A 27500-nucleotide genomic window follows, 5' to 3' on the forward strand; every position below is an offset into this window, starting at 1 on the left:
CTGGCAGTTCCAAAGGCAGACACACTCTGGGAAGCCGTATGAGTCTTCGAATACACTTCCTGAACTTTCCAAGTCTCGCTATTTTCCTGCCTTCACAGCGATGGCACTGAGAGCTCACATTTTATTTTATTTTTTTTATCTTGCCTTTTGTTTCCCCCATCTGGGGAGTGATGGTTTTCTATAAAAGAAGGGGATTTTCTTTTATTTTGCAAGACCTTAAAGAAAGTGGGTAGAAACATGGTTCTCAGGGTTAGGATATGTCGATGAAAGTAGATATCAGCTCGGTGCCTGTAAATGAAGCATGCTAGTCTCCCGTTATAGGTGAAGAAGGATTACGTCCCGTTGGCATATTGACGGATCAAATCTCGTTTTTATTACGAGAATTTCACGAGGTTTTCTCCAGCATGCATTTGTTTGGAAAGTGGATAAAAGCTTTAATTCGTTATATGGTCAACGTGGTGGAATCTACAGTGGTCTGCAACCTTTCTAGATATATTCCTTTTTTCAATCCGTTTAAATATTTTACCGAAAGAAATTATAGAATTGCTTTTACCAGTAACACTTAAATCCACATATCTTAAATAAAAACGATGAAATATTCAATTCAATTTTTCTTCACAACCTTGGAATTTTCAAAATAACCAAGCAACACTTTTCCCCATACCTAATTGCATTCCGTTACCATCTAGATTATAGATTTTATTATCTTGCTTTTTGAGTACTCCTGGATAATCACATGTATGTGTACATGCAAACACACACACACACACACATATATATATATATATATATATATATATATATATATATATAATTTATTATGAAATATCATGAAAAAACAATTGTATATAAGAAAAACAAAAATAAAAGGACCGGCTTCGTTAACCGTTTGTAAAGATGTTCGTTGCTTCGACTGGAACCGGCAAATCCTCGCTTAATTTTTATGTATTCTTACTGTGTGTAAATCTATTCTATCTATATCCATAGAGGGGAATTTTCATCCGGAATAAAAAAAAAAATCGACACTTTCCTTTCTGTTACTCTTATCAAATCTTTAATCATGTTTCTTCATCTCATCTCTCCTCCCTCATCCGGACAAGCAACAGTTTTACTTATTCTTACATTTTTTTTTATTCTTTTGTGTTATTCCTTTCCAATTCCCCATTTAAGCCTTGATTTTCTTCTAGCGTGTACAAATACTACAATAGCAAATCTTACTGCTTCTTTTAAACGCCCTCCCCTCATAACTAGACATTTGAAAACGATTGGTTTACACGTGACAAATGCGTTTCTCAGGGTCGGTATCTTTCAAGCGAAATGATCTTGAGATTGGTCGGGTCGTTGAGTGGAATAGATTCCCGGTTGGATAACAAGGTGGTGATGTGAAAGAAAAAAGTCCGGGATAGTGGGTTATTGGGTGTATTCGCAACTGTCCAATCGGAATCGAAGAAAAAAAAACATGGTAGATATTAACCGTTACTACGTCATTGACAGCAGTGTTATGATTATTAGTCGAGATATCTGGAGTCTGCAGAGCGGTGCAAATTTCGTTGGAGATGGTATTTATTTCTGTCAGAGTTAGAAAAGCGACACAAAACTCAGTAAATTGGATTGGAAATTTAGCGGTCACTGTGGTAGAGTATCCTTACCTATTAAAAAAATGCATGGATATACCAGACGGTATTACCCGACAGAGGCGCCACAGGCGATTAGCAATAAACTAATCCATTCGCAAAGAGAATACAAAGCCTAGGATGGTGTGCCGCAATCAACAGGAAAATGCTCGTTTCAGAACTGGCCTACGCTTTACTGATTTAAGTATGGAGGGAAAAAACTTTGAGGGCGATTGCCTAACTTTATTATACGAGGAGCATGCAATAAGTAATGCCCCGGACATTCCTTTCGATGGCAGTAGAGCAACGAAACTTGGCACAGTTATTAGTCTTTCTCTACATAGGAACCAGCCAGAGTTATGCATTTCTCCCATCGTTTGATGCAGCTCTGGAGACCGTTTTTGTTGTGGACCGGAGCGTTGTTCTACAGGAGGAGGATACCTTTGATGATCTTGCCCCGCCTCTTGATTTTGATAGCTTCCCTTAATTTCCTTCAAAGTGAAGCATAATAATAGGCTCCTGTAATTGTGGTACCCTTTGTCATCACTACTCCGTCCTGGTCCTAGAAGATTGTGAGCATAATCTTGCCAGTGGAGGGCTGCACCATTGCCTTCTTTGGAGATGATGAGTCCAAGTGCTTCCACTGCATTGGCTGGGCTTTGGTCTCTGGATCATAGTGATGGACCCAGGTTTCATCCTGTGCAATCAGTCTTTTGAAAAACCTTGACTCATCTTCTTGGTACATCTCCAAATTCATCCTCGAGCACTCGACATGTTCTCGCTTCTGGAATGGTGTGAGCAACCTGGGAATCCATCTGGAAGACACCTTATGCAAATGGTCATAAATGATAGTTTCCACAGACCCTGTACTAATCTTTACATCTTGGGCTATGTGGCGAATAGTAATGCGCCGATCTTCCCAAATGGCAGCCTCAACTTGACGGACAGATGCCCCATCAATGGCAGAAGAGGGCGACCAGGTCTGGGAGCTGTTTTCACAGACTTCCGGCTATGTTTGAATTCACGATGCCAGCGTTTTACAAGGTCATATGATGGGGCATTATCACCATAAGTTTCTTTCATTTCATCAAAAGTCTCATGTGGCGTGCGTCCTTTCAAATACAAAGACCGGATCACTGCTCGACATTCAACAGGCTCCATTTCACACCTGACTCAGTTCAAACACCTATAAAACAGAAACCACAATTAGTTCAGAGCTGTAATTTGCCAAATCACCCGTAGAGATATAAATCCTTGCACATGCGAAATTTCAGCTAGATCAGACAACTGGAAGTTGGTCATGGGCATTACTTATTGCACGCCCCTCGTACATCGAAAAGGTAGTAATCCTTATATCCTTTTACTCTCCGGCTAAAAGTGGAACAGATATACTAGCTATACATATTCGCCTTTATCAAGTCAAAAACATTGCCGGGCGGAGCATTTAGGATATTTGGTTTATCTTATATTGCATACGACTAAGTTTATCATATTTTGGATTTTTCGAAGCATTACACAGCCATCTTCGTCCATGCTATTCCAACAGGGAAATAAAATATCATAGCTTAAAGGGAAATAACTCGTAGGTTTAATGAAAACTTTCCTTTTTTAACGCTGCTGATGTTGGTGATACTAACAATTAAAAAATATATTAAATTAAATGTATCTTAAATTAAAAATAAACTTTATAATATTTCTAAATAGAATACTTAACAGTTCTATTACTAATTTCTATTTAAAAAAATTCTGAGCTAATTATTAAAATAGATTTTCTTTAATGTAATATGCAAATGAGATAACTTCTTGAATGTTGATTTCTTTTGAATATATAGAGAACCCCTGCGAAAGTAAACGTAAGAGTCCGTTTTCAGTCACTGCCCAAAACCCCCTCGGGGGTTCGGGCGACAAGATCAAAGTGTAGTATCTGTTCCGGCAGATGCTGCAAGCTATGACTAGCAAAGACCAGCTATGACTAGCAAAGACCAGATGTGGGGGCAACCCCACATGCCTGACCTTTAACCAGCTCCCATTTCCCACCTCTCGGGAGCTGGTCCCCTTTTTCCCTTCCCCCTCCCTTCACTCCTCACATTAAAAATTGGCCTTGTGCCTAATTTGCTCGGTGGGGGAGCAAATAAATACCATCTGTTCCAGCAGATACTGCAAAACTATGACTAGCACAGACCAGCTATGACTAGGAAAGACCATATGTGGGGGTAACCCCACATATCTGACCTTGGTCACTGAAGGGGCAACCCTTCATACCAACAGTTTCTAATCCAGCTCCCACTTCCCTCCTCTCGGGAGCTGGACCCCCCTTTCACTCCTCCTTCCCCCTATCTCCACATTAAAAACGGCCTCCTGCCTAATTTGCTCAGTGGGGAACAAATAAATAAAGAGTCCGTTTTCAGTCTTAAAATCTGTTTGTGAATCTGTATCTCTTGTATACATTAACCAAATTGTGAACAGACAAGAATACGATTTTATTATTATAATATATACATGAAGCCAGCAAGGAAATATTTTATTCATTTTTGTAGGCGCTAGTTTATTGCAAATTGAAGGGATGTGCTCGCTGAAGAGAACGTTTAAGGTTTTATCCTGGTTAACTTCTCAGCTGGAGAAGCTGTAAAGTTTCCTGAATGATCTGTTGTCATCGAGGAGTTTCTTCGGTTGCCGAGTCCCATGGTTCCCCACTGTTTAATTGTAGTTGCAACGTTTTATCTATAGCTATTGGCATTCGAGAATCACATTTGGTAAGCCTCGATAGCACATAAGTAAAACGACGTGATATACAAGCGCTTCACAAAACGACATTCAATTTATATCCCCCTACACACACCCACACAGAAACTCGCGCATGCGCGGAAACTAATGTGAGTTTGTGAAAGGTTTATATGTATATACAATTATACATTCATTGTTCTTCGCCCCAGGATTGCACGAACATTGTTTTATGGGTGAATCCTCTGTGTTTATATGTTAGCAATGAGAACTATCCAGCATTTAAAGACCTTGTTCAAATAGTATATAGCTTATATAAAACATATTTTGTAAAAGTAAACATCCTTATGGGTGTGTGTGTGTGTGTGTGTATATATATATATATATATATATATATATATATGTATATATAAGGATGCGGCGATAAGCAACTTGTCAGATTCCCGATTAATCGGTATTTGTTAATCAATACACAACAAATGTCAATTTGAAATGACAATTACTGTATTAATGTGTCAAAGATATCTGATGATTCGTTTAAGATTCAAGATGAGAATTATAGTCTAAATAATAAAAACAAATACAAGCTATCAACCCTCATCTAAAAATGGGATGTGTAACGGTAAAATTTATATTAATTGCTTGTGATGTGAGTGCAGTGAAAAAAAAAAAAAAACTTATCTTTCTGAATACAAGCGACTAAGTTTACATTTCTGGTTGAACCTCTCGCTTCTTTAGCCACATTGAAAAACTGCGATACAGCGAAACGAACTATGGCTGACTTTCACTGTGGTTGTGTGTGTTAGATCGAATGAGTACTTAAAGGGGGTATACGCGTGGGAATACAAGTCTGTTTATCGACTGTTTTTTATCATACGGCAACTCCTTGGAATTATGTATCATCAAATTATCCCTTGCTAGAAGTCAATGGCGATAATGTAAATCTATTTAGAAAAAAAATAAGGAATGGAGCACTCTAGGACTGTTATTTATATATAATCAGTAGGGCTATGACAACAGCATATTCTTTTCTTTGTTTTGATTCTCAGGTATATATCCATTGATATCTTATGTTTTTATGTAGTGATGTGGTTCTCGGTTGATTGGGTCTGTGTTGGATATATACTAGAGTCAAAACGATCAAAAGAATATGCTGTTGTCATAGCACTAATAATCATTAAGACTCCTATTTCTTGCTGGTGCCGATGGCGCAATGGATAAAACTGTCCTTTTGCAAATACACGATCAAGTTTTAATTCCAGCCCAGAACATTCGCATGTCTAGCCACTGTGAAGCATTGTGATAGACTAAAATAGTATCTCTGTGTGTGTGTGTGTGAGAGAGAGATGTGCCTATCGCGAGAATTGGTCAACTATTTGGGCACCGTTAGACATAGTTCCATCGAATTCTGTACCAGCAAACAATCTATTATTGTTGTCTATTCTAGCCGGTATTTTGTTGTCGAAGGAATCAGATTTGCACCGCTTCACACAATGCGAATCTTTAAATAAAAATAATCCATAATTTGTTTCAGATTTATTTTTAAACGATAAGCATCTTTCGTTTTATGTGGCACCAACACAGATTATAAATGTCTTTCTTTGGTCCGGGAAAAGTTTCCTACAAATAAATCCTTTAGCTTTATCGTTTTATCTTACTCGATCAAAGCGCAATATTTTAGCTTGGAAATATTTAATCTTTTCTGTTTAGTTAAAAAAAAAAAAAAACGGTTGATCGCGATACAGTTATTCAGTAAGATTAATAATAATAATAATATTAACATGAATAAGGCGCACGTAAAGAAGGGGTACCCCTCAATGTAATCTTATTTTCGTCTTTTTTTTTTTTCATTTTTTTTTTTTTTTTTTTTTTAACGGGTTATTATCGAATGGGCACAAATCTACCAGCTTATAAAAAAATACAGAAACCTTCAATATGTAACATTTTTTTCCAGGGTTGCTCCGTTTCTAATACAATGTTCCAGTAAATCGATCCCTCATTTTTGATGCATCGACTTTTTCGGTAAAATTACAGAGGAAAGTACCGCTTCCATATGTGTGCGAATATTAGTATCCTTTTTTATAGAAAAGCTAGTTAAGCTAATTCGTATAAATAAGCTTTTTAATTAACCGGCTTGATCCTCTTGAGGATATTGGTTTTCTCCTGATCATATATCTAGAATATGATATTTACAAGATTAGCCAGATAAAAGTTATGTTATAAATTTCTTCGGCACTGATGTGTCACATCTGTACTGGCTCTTTGTTAACGGATATTTTATGGGTAATACTTTCCGCGACGAAAGAATCAGACAGAGGGTGGAGTAAACAGTACTACTAAAGAAGACTTGATTTTTCGAGAAGACGTGTCGACAAAGTTATATATATAAGCAGTACACTCGACATTGCCCGGTCGTAAAATATATATTTTGATTGATGCAGATTTCGTATTTATTATTATATTATATTGTACTCAATAGAGAGTAATGATTTAAAAAGTAAAAAAAAAAAAAAAAAAAAAAGCTCGTACGCCACCACCGAGAATCGAAACCAAAACTTTTCTTACGATCTACCTTTTTCTTTGACCTGGCTAAAAAGTAAAGCATGGACCAATAGCTATTGCGTTACGCATACATATTCGTAATGCCGTTGTTCAACCTTCACCTGGCAAATTCCATTTTTTTCACACTTTTGCACTGATTTCCCCCAGCTAAAATCCAAATATAAACTTTCGTATGTGTTTGAATACCCTATATATATATATATATATATATATATATATATATATATATATATATATATATATATATATATACTAGCAAAAGTACCCGTCGTATACTGGGTTTAAAAAAAGCCTACAGAAAATGGACTCTGATTTATGAAAGTATGATAGGTTATGAATAGGAAGGGTTGTAAAGAGATAGCTTCGAATTTGGGGGTATCAAAACTAAAGCAAAATATGATGAAAGTAAAAATAAAATAGATAAACCCCATAATTTATTATACCATACCTGTTCACACTGAAACACTTATCACAATATTCTGTGGATCTATATTAAAAAAACCTTGTTAAACTTTGTGACATATTTCCATTCTATGGAGGTCAGGTGCGAACGAACACCCCATAATTTTATTATACCATATTTCTTCAAACTAAAACATAATTATCAAAGTATACTTACGCAGATAGATATGAACAGTCTTTATTAAAGTTTGTGTCTATTTTCATTCTAAGGAGGCCAGGCGCGAACGCAGACCCCACAATTTTATTATACCATCCCTATTTAAGTTAAACCATACTTATCAAAGTATTTTTATGTACATCTATATCAAAAAACACTTGTAAACTTTTTTTAAATTTTTTATTTCCATACTTTTTGGACCAGGCGCGAACGCAGACCCCACAATTTTAATGAACCACCGTTCTGCCAGATCAAACATACCCATTCCTGTCTCGATACATCTTCAATCATTATATGTAATCAGTTTTTTTAAAATAGTCAACCATATAGGAGCCTATTCGTGACCAGACACACACACACATACGCACACACATACATTCAGCTTATATATATATATATATATATACATACATATATATATATATATATATATATATATGAGAGGGAGAGTTTTGTGTTCACTATAACCTTTTTTACGCAAATGTTACAAGTACAAATCACGCAGAATATCCGCATGGATCTAATCACACATAACTAACTAAAGATGATCATCCCATAAGAAAACCCGAAAAAAACGAATAGGGAATTAATAAAAATTAATTAAACTGAAAATTTAAAACAATATACAAATAGACTAGATCGTTTGCAGATGGATGCAATTCAACGAGCCATGTATAACAAAGTTGTATTTTATTTTTTAAATAGAAAAAAAGGACTCTTTTAATATGAATATCAATGCACACAAAAAAATTTATGAGTATTGATATATTTTTTGTACAAAGGACTCACCATTTATCAAGGCCCGAAGGCAACACGAGGATAAGGATTAATGAATGTACGGTAATCAATGAAACAATATATCTTTTTACATTGGAGTTAACGATGATGTTGTAGTAGGTTGGGAAGCAGAAACTTGGTATCTTGTGCTACAGAGTGAATGTTCTAGAAAATAAATTTTTGTTCATGGTAGTTCCGTTTTGTTTTTGATTTAAAAAAGAAAAAAAGAAAAAAAAAGCAAGGTTCTTTGTTATGGTAATGATTAACGAGATCTTGCTGTAAATGTTTTAGAGTGAAACTAGAAACTGGAGCTTTGTCAAGATGGATTTGAACTTTGCACTCCTGGCACTGTCCTTGTATGTTTCACTACGGTCACGTTGTATTAAGCACTTGACTTCAAGATTCTTAATAATTTTCAAAGATTCTCATAGATAATGTCTGAAAACGGTGGATGAATTGTGAATTAAATCATAGAGAGAAAAAAGTCGATCAATTATATTCATTTGTGGCCCTTGTTTGTTCGTGTGGCACTGTAAACGGCGCGTGATTTCTAGTTTGCAATAAATTTACCAGCGTGCTAGATTGTATTTTTTTTTCATTCCATTCTTTATAATCGGTTACTCACAGAAGCTACCTGAATAGTGTGAAAATATTTACTGAACGTGAATCACTCGCTTCTCTAGACACACTAACCCCCCCCCCCCAAAAAAAAAAAACTACGATACTGTGGAACGGACTGTAGCTGACCTTGAGTGTGGTTGTGAGTTCTGTATTAATCAAGCACGCCGTACGGGTATCCACTGTACAAGTGTCACCACTTCCAAACACCTTATATAAAAGAATTGAATTTTACTAAATTTTAGAATCAACAGACCAGGTATTTGAACTTGGAACGATAAGTTCCCCACCACTGAAAAATCTTACACATATCTATTATATCAAGGAAACGAACTGGTTACATAGTCTGCAATTAAAATATAAAATCGCGCCACACTTCCTCTATTTTGATTCGTTATTTGACTTAGGACTATAAAGTCTGTAATATAAAGGGAAGTTATCTATGTATATAACTAAAAGTATACTGACAAATTTGGTATTTCCTTGGTCGGCATTGCCTCAGATAAATAATATTTAAGATTAAGAAAAAATTTATTAATCCTAAACTGGCACAGAGTTCACTGCGGGGGGAGCGTGTTTTTATTATTATTTTTTAACCATGTTGTGTACTAACTCTTTTTTTATAGTAAAAGAATTCCCTTATGCCGACTCATCCCTAGAGAAATCTCTAAAAATAAGTATTTGTGTGTGTGTATGCTCAGATATAGGAATGGGCTCGACAGATAGAAAGAGGGGGACGAGAAAGGTTACGGGAAAATAGAAGATAAAGAAGCGTTAGAAGTTTTAATAAAGTGTTACTTTTGCCCCGATGAATGCCGGGTAAATCTACAAGTAATAAAAACCTTGATTCCGTTTTGGTCGTCCTCGTTTCAAATACAAACTTTGCGCGGGAACACGATTGTTGAAAGCTGGTGGAAGAATCCGTTATACTAAACGTTACACGGCGTCTGGCGTGTACTTCCAATTCCTGCCTTGTTAATGGTCTCTGGGCGTTGTGTTGTGTTGTTGTTTGTGTTGCTTTTTATTTTCCATTTCAATATTTTGCCCTTAAGCATGTGTATTTAAAAAAAAAGTATATATTCTATAGGAATATTGTGTACATATTTCACGTTCTTCTCTCTCTCTAATTGTAGGACGAGCGGAGCCAATGCAAAACAACAGATCAGGTGGTATGCGACCCCATGTGCACAAAGCGGAACAAAAGACGACGCGAGTGCGAACGGTCTTGAACGAAAAGCAATTGCACACGCTTCGTACCTGCTACAACGCGAATCCTCGACCAGACGCCCTTATGAAGGAGCAATTGGTAGAGATGACGGGGCTAAGTCCTCGCGTTATACGGGTCTGGTTCCAAAATAAACGTTGTAAGGATAAGAAGAAAAATCAGCTCATGAAGCAGATGCAGCAACAGCAAGAAAAGGTGAATACCATATGATTGGCCAATAGCATGGATCTCTTCTTTATTGTTGTTGTTGTACTTCTTCTTCTCCTTCTTTTTCTTCTTTTTCTTCTCCATACACACAAGAAAAAATTGCATTTAAACACATAAAGACCCCACTTTTTTTTTTAACAACGACGACGATAAGCTAGAAGGTCCCAATCCATCATTATCTCGGGTAAAAAAAAAGGTTTTCCCGAAATCCTAAGATTCATACCAATATATGCCAAAAACTCGAGAGCTATAAAAAGGTGATGACGCGGTTGAGACATAAGTGTCTCGACGGAAATTATAGTTAATATTATTGGACATTTCACCTGACCCTTACTGATTATTTATTATTAATAGTATTTTAAAGTATTTCATTTCATATTATAAAATAGTATTTCATATTATAAAATAGTATTTCATATTATAAAATAGTATTTCATATTATAAAATAGTATTTCATATTATAAAATAGTATTTCATATCATAAAATAGCATTTCATATTATAAAATAGTATTTCATATTATAAAATAGTATTTCGTATTATAAAATAGTATTTCGTATTATAAAATAGCACTTCATATTATAAAATAGCATTTCATATTATAAAATAGCATTTCGTATTATAAAATAGCACTTCGTATTATAAAATAGCACTTCGTATTATAAAATAGCACTTCGTATTATAAAATAGCACTTTGTATTATAAAATAGCACTTCGTATAATAAAATAGCACTTCGTATAATAAAAAAGGATTTCATATCATAAAATAGCATTTCATATCATAAAATAGCATTTCATATCATAAAATAGCATTTCATATCATAAAATAGCATTTCATATCATAAAATAGCATTTCATATTATAAAATAGCATTTCATATCATAAAATAGCATTTCATATCATAAAATAGCATTTCATATCATAAAATAGCATTTCATATCATAAAATAGCATTTCATATCATAAAATAGCATTTCATATCATAAAATAGCATTTCATATCATAAAATAGCATTTCATATCATAAAATAGCATTTCATATCATAAAATAGCATTACATATTAAAAAATAGTATTTCATATCATAAAATAGCATTTCATATCATAAAATAGCATTTCATATCATAAAATAGCATTTCATATCATAAAATAGCATTTCATATCATAAAATAGCATTTCATATCATAAAATAGCATTTCATATCATAAAATAGCATTTCGTATCATAAAATAGCACTTCATATTATAAAATAGCACTTCGTATCATAGCATTTCATATTATAAAATAGCATTTTATATCATAAAATAGCATTACATATTATAAAATAGCATTTCATATCATAAAATAGCATTTCATATTATAAAATAGCATTTCATATCATAAAATAGCATTTCATATCATAAAATAGCATTACATATTAAAAAATAGTATTTCATATCATAAAATAGCATTTCATATCATAAAATAGCATTTCATATCATAAAATAGCATTTCATATTATAAAATAGCATTTCATATTATAAAATAGCATTTCGTATCATAAAATAGCATTTCGTATCATAAAATAGCATTTCGTATCATAAAATAGCATTTCATATTATAAAATAGCATTTCATATTATAAAATAGCATTTCATATTATAAAATAGCACTTCGTATTATAAAATAGCACTTCGTATCATAGCATTTCATATTATAAAATAGCATTTCATATCATTAAATAGCATTACATATTAAAAAATAGTATTTCATATCATAAAATAGCATTTCATATCATAAAATAGCATTTCATATCATAAAATAGCATTTCTTATCATAAAATAGCATTTCATATTATAAAATAGCATTTCATATCATAAAATAGCATTTCATATTATAAAATAGCATTTCATATCATAAAATAGCATTTCATATTACAAAATAGCATTTCATATCATAAAATAGCATTTCATATTATACAATAGCATTTCATATTATACAATAGCATTTCATATTATACAATAGCATTTCATATTATACAATAGCATTTCATATTATAAAATAGCATTTCATATTATAAAATAGCATTTCATATTATAAAATAGCATTTCATATTATAAAATAGCATTTCATATTATAAAATAGCATTTCATATCATAAAATAGCATTTCATATCATAAAATAGCATTTCATATCATAAAATAGCATTACATATAAAAAAATGGTATTTCATATTATAAAATAGCACTTCGTATTATAAAATAGCACTTTGTATCATAGCATTTCATATTATAAAATAGCATTTCATATCATAAAATAGCATTACATATTAAAAAATAGTATTTCATATCATAAAATAGCATTTCATATCATAAAATAGCATTTCATATCATAAAATAGCATTTCATATTAAAAAATAGCATTTCATATAAAATAGCATGTCATATCATATAATAGCATTACATATTAAAAAATAGTATTTCATATTATAAAATAGCACTTCGTATTATAAAATAGCACTTCGTATCATAGCATTTCATATTATAAAATAGCATTTCATATCATAAAATAGCATTACATATCATAAAATAGCATTTCATATCATAAAATAGCATTTCATATAATAAAATAGCATTTCATATCATAAAATAGCATTTCATATTATAAAATAGCATTTCATATCATAAAATAGCATTTCATATCATAAAATAGCATTACATATTAAAAAATAGTATTTCATATTATAAAATAGCACTTCGTATTATAAAATAGCACTTCGTATCATAGCATTTCATATTATAAAATAGCATTTCATATCATAAAATAGCATTACATATCATAAAATAGCATTACATATTAAAAAATAGTATTTCCCACTATACAGTATTATTTATTATTACATTATTTTTATTATTTATTATTTTAAACATGTTTTTCCAATTAAAATTTCATCATAAAAAAAAAAAAAACTTGTACTATTTTGTAAATCCGTATCCATAATAGCTATATTTGCTCTCCCTATTATCGTGCTTTATTTGTCAACGATCTTACAAATACATCTCTTGTAAAATCCTTAAAGTTTTGAAGTGGAATATGAATCTAACTCGCTTCAATCTCCTCTCGTGACACCTAGGGCTATCTAAATAGCCTTGTAATCCTCGAAATAAATGATAATTCGAGCGAGCTAGGTAAGTAGAATATGCAACATAGAGAAAGACATCCTAATCAAATTCTTTTAAATCTTTGCTTGGTAGTTTTGTGCGAGTTGAGCATTATCATGATGGAATATGGCTTCCTTTCTGTTGCGTAAAGAAATTCCTTTTAGGGTAAACATAGGTGAGAATATTGCAGAAAAAGTATCAATGATGTTTTAATGATCTAAAAGAAAACGTTATAAATTAAGCATAGCGATAGGTGTCAGAAATAAAAATATGCATGAAATAAATTGAAATAGATTAAAATAATCCTTTTACAAACCGGCAAATTTCTTTTGCTCTTACCTGATAGAACAAGCTTCATAAACTATATTGATTTCTGGCTAGGAGCAAGGTATTCCTCACTATATTACACTAATCATCAAGTCACATAATAAACCTTATGTTATTATACTTTATTCCAACCTGCGTTTTTACGTGAGATTTCAAACCATATATAAATAAAAAAAAAACTAAACTATCCGTTTATAGCAACGTGTATATATATATATATATATATATATATATATATATGAATTAACATCGTATTAAGCGATGATCGTTGTGAAAACAAATTGAGCTGAGGTATTTGGACAATGTCAAAACATTGTTAATTCACTGCCCGTATAGCGCAACGGTTAGAAGCTCCAACTGTCGTTTGGGCGGTCGGGTCTCGATCCTGTCTCCACCTCGTTCTTGATCTATTTCCTCTCTCTTATATATTCTAGCAGGGCGCCCGGCATTGCCCGGTCGTAAAATAGGCTTAAATACGATATTTTGATTAATGCAGATGTCGTATATTTTATAGAATCCAATATGTAATAATGATTTAAAAAGTTGACTCCTGCGCAACCACCGAGATTCGAGACCAAAGCATTTATCTTGCGTTTAACTTTTTCCTTTGACGTAAATGCTTGAGCTATAAAGACATGTTTGCTGCAAGGCTAAAAATTAAAACCTAAACCCATAGCTATTACGTAAGGCGTGCATATTCGTAATGCCGTCGTTCGACTTTCGCCAGGCAAATTCCATTTTTTTTATTTTTAATTTTCGCACTTTGACACCGATTTTCCCCGGCTAAAACTCAAATATAAAGTTTCGCAAGGGTTCGAAGACCCTATGTATTGTGTATGTAGCCCAAAAACTGACAGGAGTTTGGTAGGCGAATATATATATATATATATATATATATATATATATATATATATATATATATATATATATGTATATATATATATATATGTATGAATTAATCATAAATGTCTTAATTCATGAGAGCACGGCGATCAATATCTAGAATATATTAAATATGTACATTTAATTAGTGCCGATCAGGCGTCATATAAGCCCCCCTCCATCCTGGATAATGCTGTTTCAAGCGCTATATATATATATATATATATATATATATATATATATATATCTTATGAACGTAGGGCCTCAAATTTTTAAGTATAATTGCAGTTATATTCAGAGTAAGCATTTTTTTCTGTTTCCGATGATGAATATTCGTATGTGACTTCTAAATTTAAACTTACATTCAAGCTCAATATTAATTTTTCCTTGTTATATTCAATGCTTTAAATTCGAAAAATGTTAAGATAGTGAGCACGTTAGGCAGTCGGAAATAAGTCGTACATTATCCACTACGACTATCTAATTCCGAGAACTACGTGCCGATAAAATGTGTCCATAAAGCGTGACATAGTTGTATGGGAGAAGGAGATGAAGCAACTTTAATAGAAGTTAGTGCCCCAAATAATGCTAGGTTAAAAAGAGCTGAAAGGGAAAATGTAACGAAATACCAACGTCTTATGCATAACATGAAAAGAAACCGGAATCTTAGGAAGATTTCTATCATTCCAGCTATCATAGGAGCAACTGGACTCATGAAAGATATTTTCAAATAATGCCATCCCATCCAAATATACCCGGTGAACCGAGTGCTAGAGAGATTCAAACAATTAAAAGGACGGTCAGAATCTTAAAAAAAAATGATCTCTCGTTTAGAATATCTAAGTTAGTGGGTAGACATTTGACATCTGGTAGGATACTCTATCCCCAGTTTGAGCAAACTGATAAGAAAATGAAATTAAACAATAAAATGACAAACCTTTGTTGACTATATATGTAACACGTCGATATGTGAAAGGAATTCTGAAGACTTTTTTGAATCGATGTTTAAAATATGTTATACTTCATCTGTCGAAACAACGTAACCGTGTCGTCTCAAATAATCCCCCGCTTGAATTATTTACTGTTCAATACTTACTGTTCAACTAGAATTATCTCCCTTGTTTAATTATTGGTCATCAGTCAGGAACGAGTTGTGAATTAAGCTCAACAATCTGTTAAGTATTCGATTGATGAGTCAAAACATCGATATTATCGATTAGTTTTCTCTTAGATGGATTAGAGGAAGAGAAGGAGAGTTGAACCGTAATTCGAACGCAGCTTATCGTATGCATACATACGTACAATCACGTTTTTTATGTTGTATTACGTGGAATAATAAATATATTAGTGCCTTGCTACTTATACAAATCAACAAATACTTTTTTTTTTCATTTTACGGTGAAAACATGTATATAGATAACTTTATTGTAACACACTGATAGAAAAAAAATCATATGCACGAAGCATATATATAACCGATGCCTCCGTTCAATCTCGACACACAAACTTGATCCAGCGGGAACCTGTGAGTAAACGTTATGGCGAGATAGCGCCATAATAGTCAACATGTTGACCGAAATAAAAGACCGCTCGGCAAATCGAAGAGTTCTCCCAAAAATTGGAAAAAGAGAACTCAGTCGTGTTCAATCAAATGTGCTTAAATTATATATATACTAGCAGGTGTGCCCGGCGTTGCTCGGGTGTTTGGAGGTGTATGCTGTGCAAAAAAAGCAAAAAAACAAAAAAATGGTTAATTTTTTAAAACTTTGACCCCTATTATGACCCCTTTAAATTTATTGTTTCGGGCTCAAATCACTTTATTAAGTTAGATCCATGTTCAAGGAACCTATATCTAAACCTATAGACTAAAAATTGACAGAGTTATTGCGTAGGGAAATGTACACAGACAGACAGACACACAGACACGTTCACTTTTATAGATATATAGATATAAATATATATGAGAGAGAGAGAAAGAGAGAGAGCGTTCCTTCAGCTATGACCGAAACCAAAACCTATAAAGAACTGTTAAAATTATTTGTATCTTAAAAAAAAAAAAAAAAAAAAAAAAAAAAAGATGACGTGCGTGCTATCAGTTATAATTGAAACGGACACAAGAACTTCTGATTAATGTTTTTAGTAAAATTATTTATTACAAGAAATGGAAAGTCATAAGAATTAAACTACAGTAACTCGGAAGAAAAAAGATATAAGCATAACATACACACTAGCGTATTGGTATATAGACTAGATTATCAGTTAGTTTGTTTTAAACAACAACAAAAAAATAGAAATCCTTAGCCATTATTTCTTGAAGAGGAGGTAATGTCTCTTAATATTACAAGTTTTTTACATCCTGTTTATTCTCTTGAGTTTTTAGCATATATTGCCAAAATATGAAAAAAAAAGAAAAAGGTAAGAAAGAGATTCATTTTTCTTTATCGCTCAGCCACGTTAGGCACATCAATTTGGATATACAAATTCGTCGGAAGACAGATAAGTATGCCTTTAATATTCTTTGTTCGCTGATCTACTGGAAGAATTGCCGTAAATGTCGATAGCATCGATTCGTAAACGGATCATAAAGAAATATTAACAGAAGAAAATCAACTCGAATCGATACAAGCAGGTTTTTCGCTTTTTTATTTTATTGTGCTGAAAAAGTATTAATCCAGCTCTCAATCAAAAAAAGAAAACAAATATATATATATTTATTTATTTATTGGAAAAAGAAAAAATAAGATATAGATTTACTAATATATAACAGAATCGCGCGCGGAGAGATAGGTTATGGTATGCAGATGTGTTTTTTTTTTATTTGAATATATTTTAAGCAAGAGTAATGAATTTTTGTGTATGTATAAAAAGAAAATCTTTATATAAACAAAATTATATATATATATATATATATATATATATATATATATATATATATATATATGGAAAATCTAATTTGTAAGTAAATAACTGAGTAATTAGTGTGTGTGTGTGTGTGCATATTTCTTTATATGGAGCGGAAAATATGTAATGTATATTCCCATTAACATAAAAAGTAACATATTTATATAATATATATATATATATATATATATATATATATATTAAAAAGAGGCATATATATATATAATGAAAAAAAATTTTTTTTTTCTTAACATTTCGTCTTTATTTCAAAATGATTGATTTAAAGAAATAATGTAATTTAAAACATTTTGTATTAGTATATTATTTCTTTAAATTGCATCGTCTATGGAGTCCTAAAATAAAACTACATTTGGATTAATAGAAAAATAATTGTCATTCATTTATGACTAATATATATATATATATATATATATATATATATATATAATTAAATACCGGTTCTGATTGTATGAAAAGAGAATTTATTTTCTTGAATAAATTATGTTTAAACTAAAAAAAATAATATATATATATATATATATAACTTAGTATGGTTTTAACTTTACAAAAAAATAATAAAATAAAAACCATGCGAAGCAATGTGTTAGCGTTTATATGGGTAAACGCAGAAAACCTGGCAATCAGCAGGAAGTTATAACTTGTTTTATTTTTATGTGATTTATTATAATGGAGTTTTCCGAATTGGCACTTTAACATTGATTTCCTTTCAGGTATTTTTTTGTTCTACTCGTTTAGCATTTTTTTCTATAACATACAGCCGACATATTTCCGTTAATAATACTCCTAATTACGTTAATCTGATTTTTTTTTAAATTGGTGGGGGGGGGCATGAAAATTACCGTTGATTAAGTCTTTTATTAGTTTTTGTAAAAAGTTATTGCATTTTAATAAGTAAAGTTTCCCCCTCCCCGCTCAGTTGTGAATGGGTGTCCGTATGATTCACCCTCCGGGATAAAATCTCTCTGGCAAAATATTGCTTTATATTTAATCAGAATGCATTATCCGTATACCAAATCATGTAGACTTCAAAATTCAATATTATGTTTGGCGTCATTCAATCGTCTTTAATATGTGGTATTCCACTTCATATTTATCAACATTGTCTTCATTACATGTCAACATAAATCCATTTATGTATTTATGTATATATTTCCACAGTCAGGCAAAGTCGCAGTTCAGAAGAGACATGAAAGCCAATAGACCGGACTTGGACTAGTCACTAGTTTGACTCTCATTTGTGCTCATTAGGTATACACATCCGAACTCTGGATTCGAAGCAGGAATTCGGATGTGTAAAATGAGGGCGAAACTCTAGTCTGATTTCTATTGGCTCTCATGGCTCTTGTGATCTGTGACGTTGCTTGACTGTTGAAATAGCTATATAAACTATCACTTTTTGAAAATTTTTATCCGTCTTTCTCTCTCTGTAAACATATACAGAAATGTATATCTATCAGTCTATATATACCTCCCTCTCCCTCTAATATATATATATATATGTATATATATGTATATATATATATATATGTATATATAATCTTGTATTTTATATTTTTTCATTAAAAGACCGGCCTCGATGAATACTGGACACTTCTGTCGCCTGATGAATTTTTTATAGATTGAATCAGTAAATAAATATTTTCGACTATGATAATTATCTTAATTGAATAAAATAACATCCTGCGCTTTTCTTTTTACTAAGCACTATCAACAACCTCGTTAAATTCAATGGTTTAAACTCGTGAGTATTTTAAACCTGAAATACACACATACATAATACATATATATATATATATATATATATATATATATAATTTTCTTTTCGTTAACGATACGCAAGCATTAAATGTCAAACTATCAACCATTTTTCAGGTGAAAACACAATACATATTGCTAACAGCGGAACATACGAATACTTGAAAATTACAATTTTACTATTACTCAAAGAAGCGATGGTAGTTTTGTTCGTTAACGGTATTAGTGCGTGATTAGTCGATTGCCCAAAATTTATGTCCAAATTGTCTGATTTCAACGTTCGTGTCAATATAAATCACACTTATCACTCGGTCAATATCAGATTTGACAGTTTTATAAATATTGTAGCCAGTATTAAGTGATCATAATAAAAATACTGTAAAACATGTGTAAAAGAAAAAAAAAATAATGCAATTAATAACTATAGAGTGGGGATAATACTGCTCGCTTAATAAATTATTGATTTAGTCAGTATTTTTTGTCGTTGCTTGATAGTCATGTTGATTAATTTTTTTCTAACAAAGCATTGATATAATGTAGTTTTTTTTATAAGTAAATGTTTACTAAAATGTGTGCTAGAATATCATTTTGTTTTATTGATTGCAGGTTTGTTTTTTGTTTTTTTTTAAGGAATCTAACATTGTTTTTAATGCTGGTTTAATATTTGTCTCTTAAAACATTTTTTTAAATAAAATATTTAAAACGATAGACGTCATTTTTTAAAAAAGTTTTATTCATTACGGACTATTATCCTCATCTGTTACTTGTTTCACGACGTTTCGGCCAACTATTCCTCTGGCCTTCATCAGGTGGTAACCGCGACAGGGATACAAACTCCCAATCTCCTAACAGCGTCCACAGCAATTACAGCCTTCCCTCTTGTATACATTGTTTTACTTTTCAATGTTGAATCTCTACGGTTCCAGATGAGAATTGTCTGAAGATAGCGGTTTCAATCCTACCCAAAGCCGGCCAGAGGTTTATTTGGCCAAAACATGGTGAGACGACAACTACGGAGGGCAGTAATTGCTGATGATACAGTTAGGAGATTCGGAGTTCCTATTCCGTCGAGGTTACTACCTGACGAAGGCCAGAGGAATAGTTGGCGGAAACGTCGTGAAACAAGTAAAAGATGAAGATAATAGTCCGCAATTAATAAAATTAATAAATAAAACTCGTCTCAATAATGAATTCCAATCAAATAATAGACATCATATTACACAGTAAACGCACTTTGCTTCGAATGCAATGGATTACTTTCTTGCAAACGATTCTACCGAGCATGCTACAAAGAGGTCAAATAGTTTGACTTCCAGGCAAGGTAACTCGCTCTTGACCACATCGAATAACCGGAATAATTTTAATCATAAAATAAAACTGATATCTCCTCACTTTAAACAATACGTCAAATATGTTTTACTATATGATGTGCATTGTATGACCAGCTAAGAGGAAGCTGCCAAAGGTCTGAGCATTTGTTTTTTTTAACGTATAGTTAATTTTGACTAACGATGTTTTTAGAAAATTTTTAAGAACAACTATTAACGAGAACATCTTCAAGACACTATGATTAATTTTGTTCTTAAATGAACTGTTTAACTGCGACAGATAATTTTGTTATATGAATACATGGTTAAGTTCAAATGCAGTAATGACCCGAATTGAAATTAAAAAAAAAAACAATTATATTTTTTAAGTGCCTAATAATTGTAATTGGAGAAATAATGAGTGTTTAATGGAATCAACTGTTCAGCTGTCAACTTTTGGTTCTGTCTTTATTTTATTTATTTTTTTATTAAATGGATCAGTTTTAAGCCCTGATAAGATGTGTTAACGTAGAAACGTTGATCGATCCAAAAACACGCTTTCCAAGGTATCTATAATAGATAATATGTAAAAAATATATTAACAATTTTTTTATACCACATACACAAGTGGTTCATGCTTATACAATCACCAGAGTAGGGTGATGGTATTACTCCTGGTTTAGAGATTCGAGAAGTCAACAAAATCAACCTTGGCTTTACGAGATAACGTCTTTTCTTTTAGGTCAGCGGCAATAAACCTAAGAAATTTGTGAAACCATTTAGGCGAGATATCATAATCAGCGGTCATGAGAGTATTAAATAGGAATTTGAAACAATAAACACACATATCTCTCTCTCTCTCTCTCTCGCTATATATATATATATATAGATATATATATATATATATATAAAGTTATAAAATATATATGGCGATTAAGCTACATTGAATATTCGGCGTTTCATCCACTCTAGGACTCTTCAGGCTTAGAAGAGTCCTAGAGTGGATGAAATGCGGAATATTCAGTGTAGCTTAATCGCCATATATATTTTATAACTTACTAACTAGCTCTACCTACGTATTGAGCACTTTTGAAGTAAATACTTAAAGTTTACGCATAAATCTATACTTTCGTATATTAATTTTATCTGAGTAAATTAAGTAGTTATATATGAGTGAGTCTCTTCAATTTGTGTGATTTAGATTTAAAATGCTATTTCAGCCTTACATGTGACGTATAAAATGATGGCAGAGCTTCTAGCATAGTGGCATAGACGCATAAAAAAATATTATACCAGACAATATAATCGTGAATTTTGAAAATAGAACATTTATCTTTTTCTTTCTTTATTTGGAGACGAAGAATTGAAGGTTAGGAATTTGTTATGGGTTCATGAACTTTGGTTTCACGTGAATTGCCCAATCCTTAGACAAAAGCTCTATTGTCCTCAGACATGACGTTTCTCTGAGTGGAGTCGGTCCGCGGATAAATTCGATCTCTCAAGGGATTTTCTGTAAATTTATGATCGTGTAGGAAGCATTTAGGATCAGGGTCGGCATAGTTCTCGAATATGAGGATAGTGTAACATTATAGGTTGCATAAGTGGATGGTTGGAAGGGGTGGATCCAGAATAGATCCACCTGGAGGAATGAAGTCAATATTGAGAGATATGAAGGACGAGAAAGAGTTTATAAACAATGAGGGAATATGTAGACAGAAAGAGAAACCAGAAAGGAGGTAAAGATAATATAGAAAATATCTAAGATCGATAAATGATGGATGAAATAAATACCATGGCAAGATATGATGAGTGAGTTAGAGGGACTGGTGTGGGGGGTATAAGAGACTAATCAGGCGTATTTATATAAGTGCTAAATCTGCAACCTTAACCCTAGGAATTTAAACTACAATTTGTTTGTTTATAAATAACCCGAGGTTACTCTACTCTACGCAAGACTTCGTATTATGTTTTAGGTTTGTATGGCTAGGTTTCCTTCCTTTTATCCATTTGCATCTTTATTTCAATGTGTGCTAGCTAACGATGTGTGCTAGCTAACATATCACACAATAATTCTGAAAGGTACCGTCATTATTTATTATTCATCCATTTGTATAATATATGGATCGATATTAAATCATTTTTATGTCAAGTTTTCTCAAATCCAATTGCAATAACTTTTAAACGAAATGAGCGAATAAAGTTCGAGGACATATGCCCTCGTTACGATGGAAACCGACCAGAAACGGTTGAAAAAAAAACCCTCACTCGCTTCCCCTTTCATATGAAGTTTTCTCATTCCTATTTCTTATCACTTAATGCCCGTAGCCGTTTTGACATACTTTCAGTAATGAAAGCCACCGTTATTATTACTGATTAATCAAACATTACCTTTCTTACAGTTAACATGGGTGTTTAGCCATACAATATAGAATTTATTAATTTTAAGAAAGATCCCGCTAAAATATTTCCTATTCGTTTCTTTCTACGGTGTTTTCGTTTTTACTAAAGCACTGGCCTCGAATAAGATTGGAGGTTAATGTTGGTCGAATGGTGAAACAGCAGATATATATTTTCAAACTCTATCTCATCTTAAATTATGTGTTGCAGAGCGGCACTATGGTCCTCAAATGATTGGATTTTTTAATTGTCTTTGGCCGATTTAAATAGTTTTTAAGGAGTCAAAAATGGGTAAAAATAGAAAAAATCGTTATAAATTTTGTACATTCATCTTAGTTTATGTTTAATCAGTTCAGATGCGTGTCACGTTTGTACAGTGGTAACGTCACCAGCTTTGAATGCCCCAGTTTCAAGCTTGTGGGGCCCAAATGCATTTATTTAACCTTTGAAAACACGACTCTAGAATAATATATACGAAATCTGTACCAATTAAATAATTATATATAAGCGTATTTTACGACCGGGCAAAGCCGGGCGTCTGCTCTCCGCTAGTGTGTATATATATATATATATATATATATATATATATGTGTGTGTGTGTTAATGAAATGGTAACTGATTTGTGCCAACTTTTGATTATTGGAGACGTACTAATTTGACCACAGTACCACTTGAGAATTTAATAACTGTTCTATTTTTAAATCTTCGAAACAGTAGCATGGTAACTAGCTGATGATCCCCGTTTGTATTACATAATTAGAAAGTTAATTCCATTTGTTTAAAACAAAATGCAAGTAAAAACATAGGCAAAACCATATAGATACGGTACGATGATTATTTTATCTTAACCTTGAATATCTTACTGTGGGCCTAGGGTAACCCAGAAGAGCGGTAATAACGAATGAGGGCTAGAACGTCTTTAGCTTGTTCTGCTTGTATAATCATCTAACCTTTTCATTTCATTTAATAATTGAGGATAAGTTTCTGCAAATATTGCGTCAGTGTATTGTAGCGGGGGTGGGGGTCGTAAGGCAGAGAGGGAGATTGAACGGCGGGGGGTGCTTACCAGGACGGTGCTGTATTTGTGTCTTTCTTTCTGCCGGATCACATGGCCGCGACATGAGACATAGTCGCAATTGTTTATATCATTTTTTTTTGGGGGGGGGGTGTTTTATTTTTCCTCGTCATTTCTGTCTCTCATTTTTCCCCACTCTTCCACAATATCTCCTCTCCCTTCTTCCCAACTTCCTCTCTCTGAATATTTATTCCTGAAACAAATTTACACTCCCATCTGAAAAAAACAAGTTCGCTTTCATTCTCCCGACCTCTTTCCGAACCTACCTGGTCCATTGACACCCAAATATGTTTTTTTTTTTTTTTATATTTCGTTTGTTCCCGTTATTTCTCAGTTTATTTTTTTTTTGCCGGGGGTTCACGTAAAGTTCTATATGCCCTTTGTAATGTTTTATTTTTTTTATTTTTACGTTTGTATTATTTTTATTGTACGGGCTTGAATTTCTATTTCAACATGTCACAGGAAAATCAAATTGTGCCAATCGATGTTATTTCTAATCGGTTATCTGGTACGGAACTTTTTTTTTTTTTTTTTTACCCCATTCTCTATGAGCCCCGTTTCTGGGAGATGTGTTGTCGTCGTTTAAACACACACAAACAAACATACATGTGGATGTATGCGTCTGGATAAGTTAAAAAGCAAACAGTATTGTCAGAATTTGAAAGCTAACTATACATGATTAATATAACTATTATACGTAACTTATTTGTGGATAACCGATATTTTAAAATGGGTTATAAAGGCATTTTCTAAACAAGAATTCCTTATCCATGTCAATAAAACCATGGTACATATGTGGAATATATGACTTGTTTCTAAATAATAGATTGTTTAGAAATTATAAGTTATGTATAAATTCATAAATAAAAAATATATTCTTTCTCTTATTTTACCCTTTGTCCCCTTTCTCTCGTACTTTGACCCCTTTTCCCTTTCTCTCGTACTTTGACCCCTTTTCCCTTTCTCTCGTACTTTGACCCCTTTCTCTCGTACTTTGACCCCTTTCTCTCGTACTTTGACCCCTTTCTCGCAGACTTTGACCCCTTTCTCGCAGACTTTGACCCCTTTCTCTCGTACTTTGACCCGTCTTTCTCGTAGCTTGGTCCTCTCACCTTTCTCCTATACTGTTATCACCTCTCCCCTTTCCCTTAGTTCACTTAGTTTTACCCTCCCGTGCCTTTCTCTCTTTCTCTTACCTTTACTCTTCTCTCTACTTCTTCCGTTCATTTTTGTTACTCTTTTTGTTTTTCTCATTCATTCCCTCTATTTCACTCTTTACTTTTCTTTATTCGTTCTCCCTAACGTTTATTTCCACTTTTATTCTTTCTCTCATTTTTTCTTTTTATCTTTTTAAAAAATAGATTTCACTATATTCACCCATCTTGCTTTCCCTTCTTTCCCATCACATTCTTACTTTCTTTTTCTCATTCTCTCTCCATTTATTCCACCTTCGTTTCCTTTGACGCTTTATTCTTTTTTTCTTTTCGCTTTTCCTACTTTCTCTTTCTCTCTCTCTCTCTCTCTCTCTCTCTCTCTCTCTCTCTCTGTCATGCTAATAGCTCATCCTCTTTTACAATACCTCTTTCTTTACATTAATTTTGAAATCTACTTTATCTCTTCACTCCCCCCCCCATCTTTCTGTCTCCCCGCCTTATTTTCCCACCATCATCTCTTCTATCTCTAGCGGCCTCTTCAATTAGCTGATGGTTTGCTGCGGCCATTGCACAAATTATAATAAAGTAACATGTCGGGGGAAGCAAACAGAGGCGCCATCTGAACTCATGACGGTGGCGTTGGGAGAGCTAAGGGAGAGATAGTTGGGGAGCGCGGAGGATCAGAAGGGATGTGGACTCAGTCAGGGGTTGGAAGGAGTGTCTACGGGGAGCGCCTGACGCTTCGACCTTCAATCTTGGAACTCTTACTCCGATGCTAAATGGATAACACGCATTCTCGTATTCACTCTCTATCTTTGTTCTCTCTCTCTCTCAATCTGCCTCTTCCTCTTTCTCCATCTGCCTCTTCCTCTCTTTCTCCATCTGCCTCTTCCTCTCTTTCTCCATCTGCCTCTTCCTCTCTTTCTCCATCTGCCTCTTCCTCTCTTTCTCCATCTGCCTCTTCCTCTCTTTCTCCATCTGCCTCTTCCTCTCTTTCTCCATCTGCCTCTTCCTCTTTCTCCATCTGCCTCTTCCTCTCTTTCTCCATCTGCCTCTTCCTCTCTTTCTCCATCTGCCTCTTCCTCTCTTTCTCCATCTGCCTCTTCCTCTCTTTCTCCATCTGCCTCTTCCTCTCTTTCTCCATCTGCCTCTTCCTCTCTTCTCCATCTGCCTCTTCTCTCTTCTCCATCTGCCTCTTCCTCTCTTTCTCCATCTGCCTCTTCCTCTCTTTCTCCATCTGCCTCTTCCTCTCTTTCTCCATCTGCCTCTTCCTCTCTTTCTCCATCTGCCTCTTCCTCTCTTTCTCCATCTGCCTCTTCCTCTCTTTCTCCATCTGCCTCTTCCTCTCTTTCTCCATCTGCCTCTTCCTCTCTTTCTCCATCTGCCTCTTCCTCTCTTTCTCCATCTGCCTCTTCCTCTCTTTCTCCATCTGCCTCTTCCTCTCTTTCTCCATCTGCCTCTTCCTCTCTTTCTCCATCTGCCTCTTCCTCTCTTTCTCCATCTGCCTCTTCCTCTCTTTCTCCATCTGCCTCTTCCTCTCTTTCTCCATCTGCCTCTTCCTCTCTTTCTCCATCTGCCTCTTCCTCTCTTTCTCCATCTGCTCTTCCTCTCTTTCTCCATCTGCCTCTTCCTCTCTTCTCCATCTGCCTCTTCCTCTCTTTCTCCCTCTTCCTCTCTTTCTCCCTCTTCCTCTCTTTCTCCCTCTTCCTCTCTTTCTCCCTCTTCCTCTCTTTCTCCCTCTTCCTCTCTTTCTCCCTCTTCCTCTCTTTCTCTCCTCTTCTCTCTCTTTCTCTCTTCTCTCTTTCTCTCCCCTCTTTCTCTCTTTCTCCCTCTTTCTCCCTCTTCCTCTCTTTCTCCCTCTTTCTCCCTCTTCCTCTCTTTCTCCCTCTTTCTCCCTCTTCCTCTCTTTCTCCCTCTTTCTCCCTCTTCCTCTCTTTCTCTCCCTCTTCCTCTCTTCTCCCTCTTTCTCCCTCTTCCTCTCTTTCTCCCTCTTTCTCCCTCTTCCTCTCTTTCTCCCTCTTTCTCCCTCTTCCTCTCTTTCTCCCTCTTCCCTTTTCTCCCTCTTCCTCTCTTTCTCCCTCTTCCTCCCTCTTCCTCTCTTTCTCCCTCTTTCTCTTTCTCCCTCTTCCTCCCTCTTCCTCTCTTTCTCCCTCTTTCTCTTTCTCCCTCTTCCTCTCTTTCTCCCTCTTCCTCTCTTCTCCCTC

At 33.6% G+C, this 27500-nt stretch overlaps 1 protein-coding gene across 6 annotated transcripts in view; it reads left to right on the forward strand.

Annotated features, from left to right (window-relative positions):
- LOC145276940 (insulin gene enhancer protein ISL-1-like) overlaps positions 1 to 27500 on the forward strand; it is a 224936-nt gene that overhangs the window by 106499 nt on the left and 90937 nt on the right. For all 6 annotated transcript variants that reach the window (XM_080128434.1, XM_080128432.1, XM_080128433.1 and 3 more), the window contains exon 4: positions 10044 to 10330. In XM_080128434.1, coding sequence (XP_079984560.1) covers positions 10044 to 10330 — 287 coding nt within the window. The remainder of the gene's footprint in view (positions 1 to 10043; positions 10331 to 27500) is intronic.

Source organism: Euprymna scolopes, chromosome 5 (assembly GCF_053919585.1).
Source record: "Euprymna scolopes isolate OS-2025 chromosome 5, ASM5391958v1, whole genome shotgun sequence".
Taxonomy (NCBI): domain Eukaryota; kingdom Metazoa; phylum Mollusca; class Cephalopoda; order Sepiida; family Sepiolidae; genus Euprymna; species Euprymna scolopes.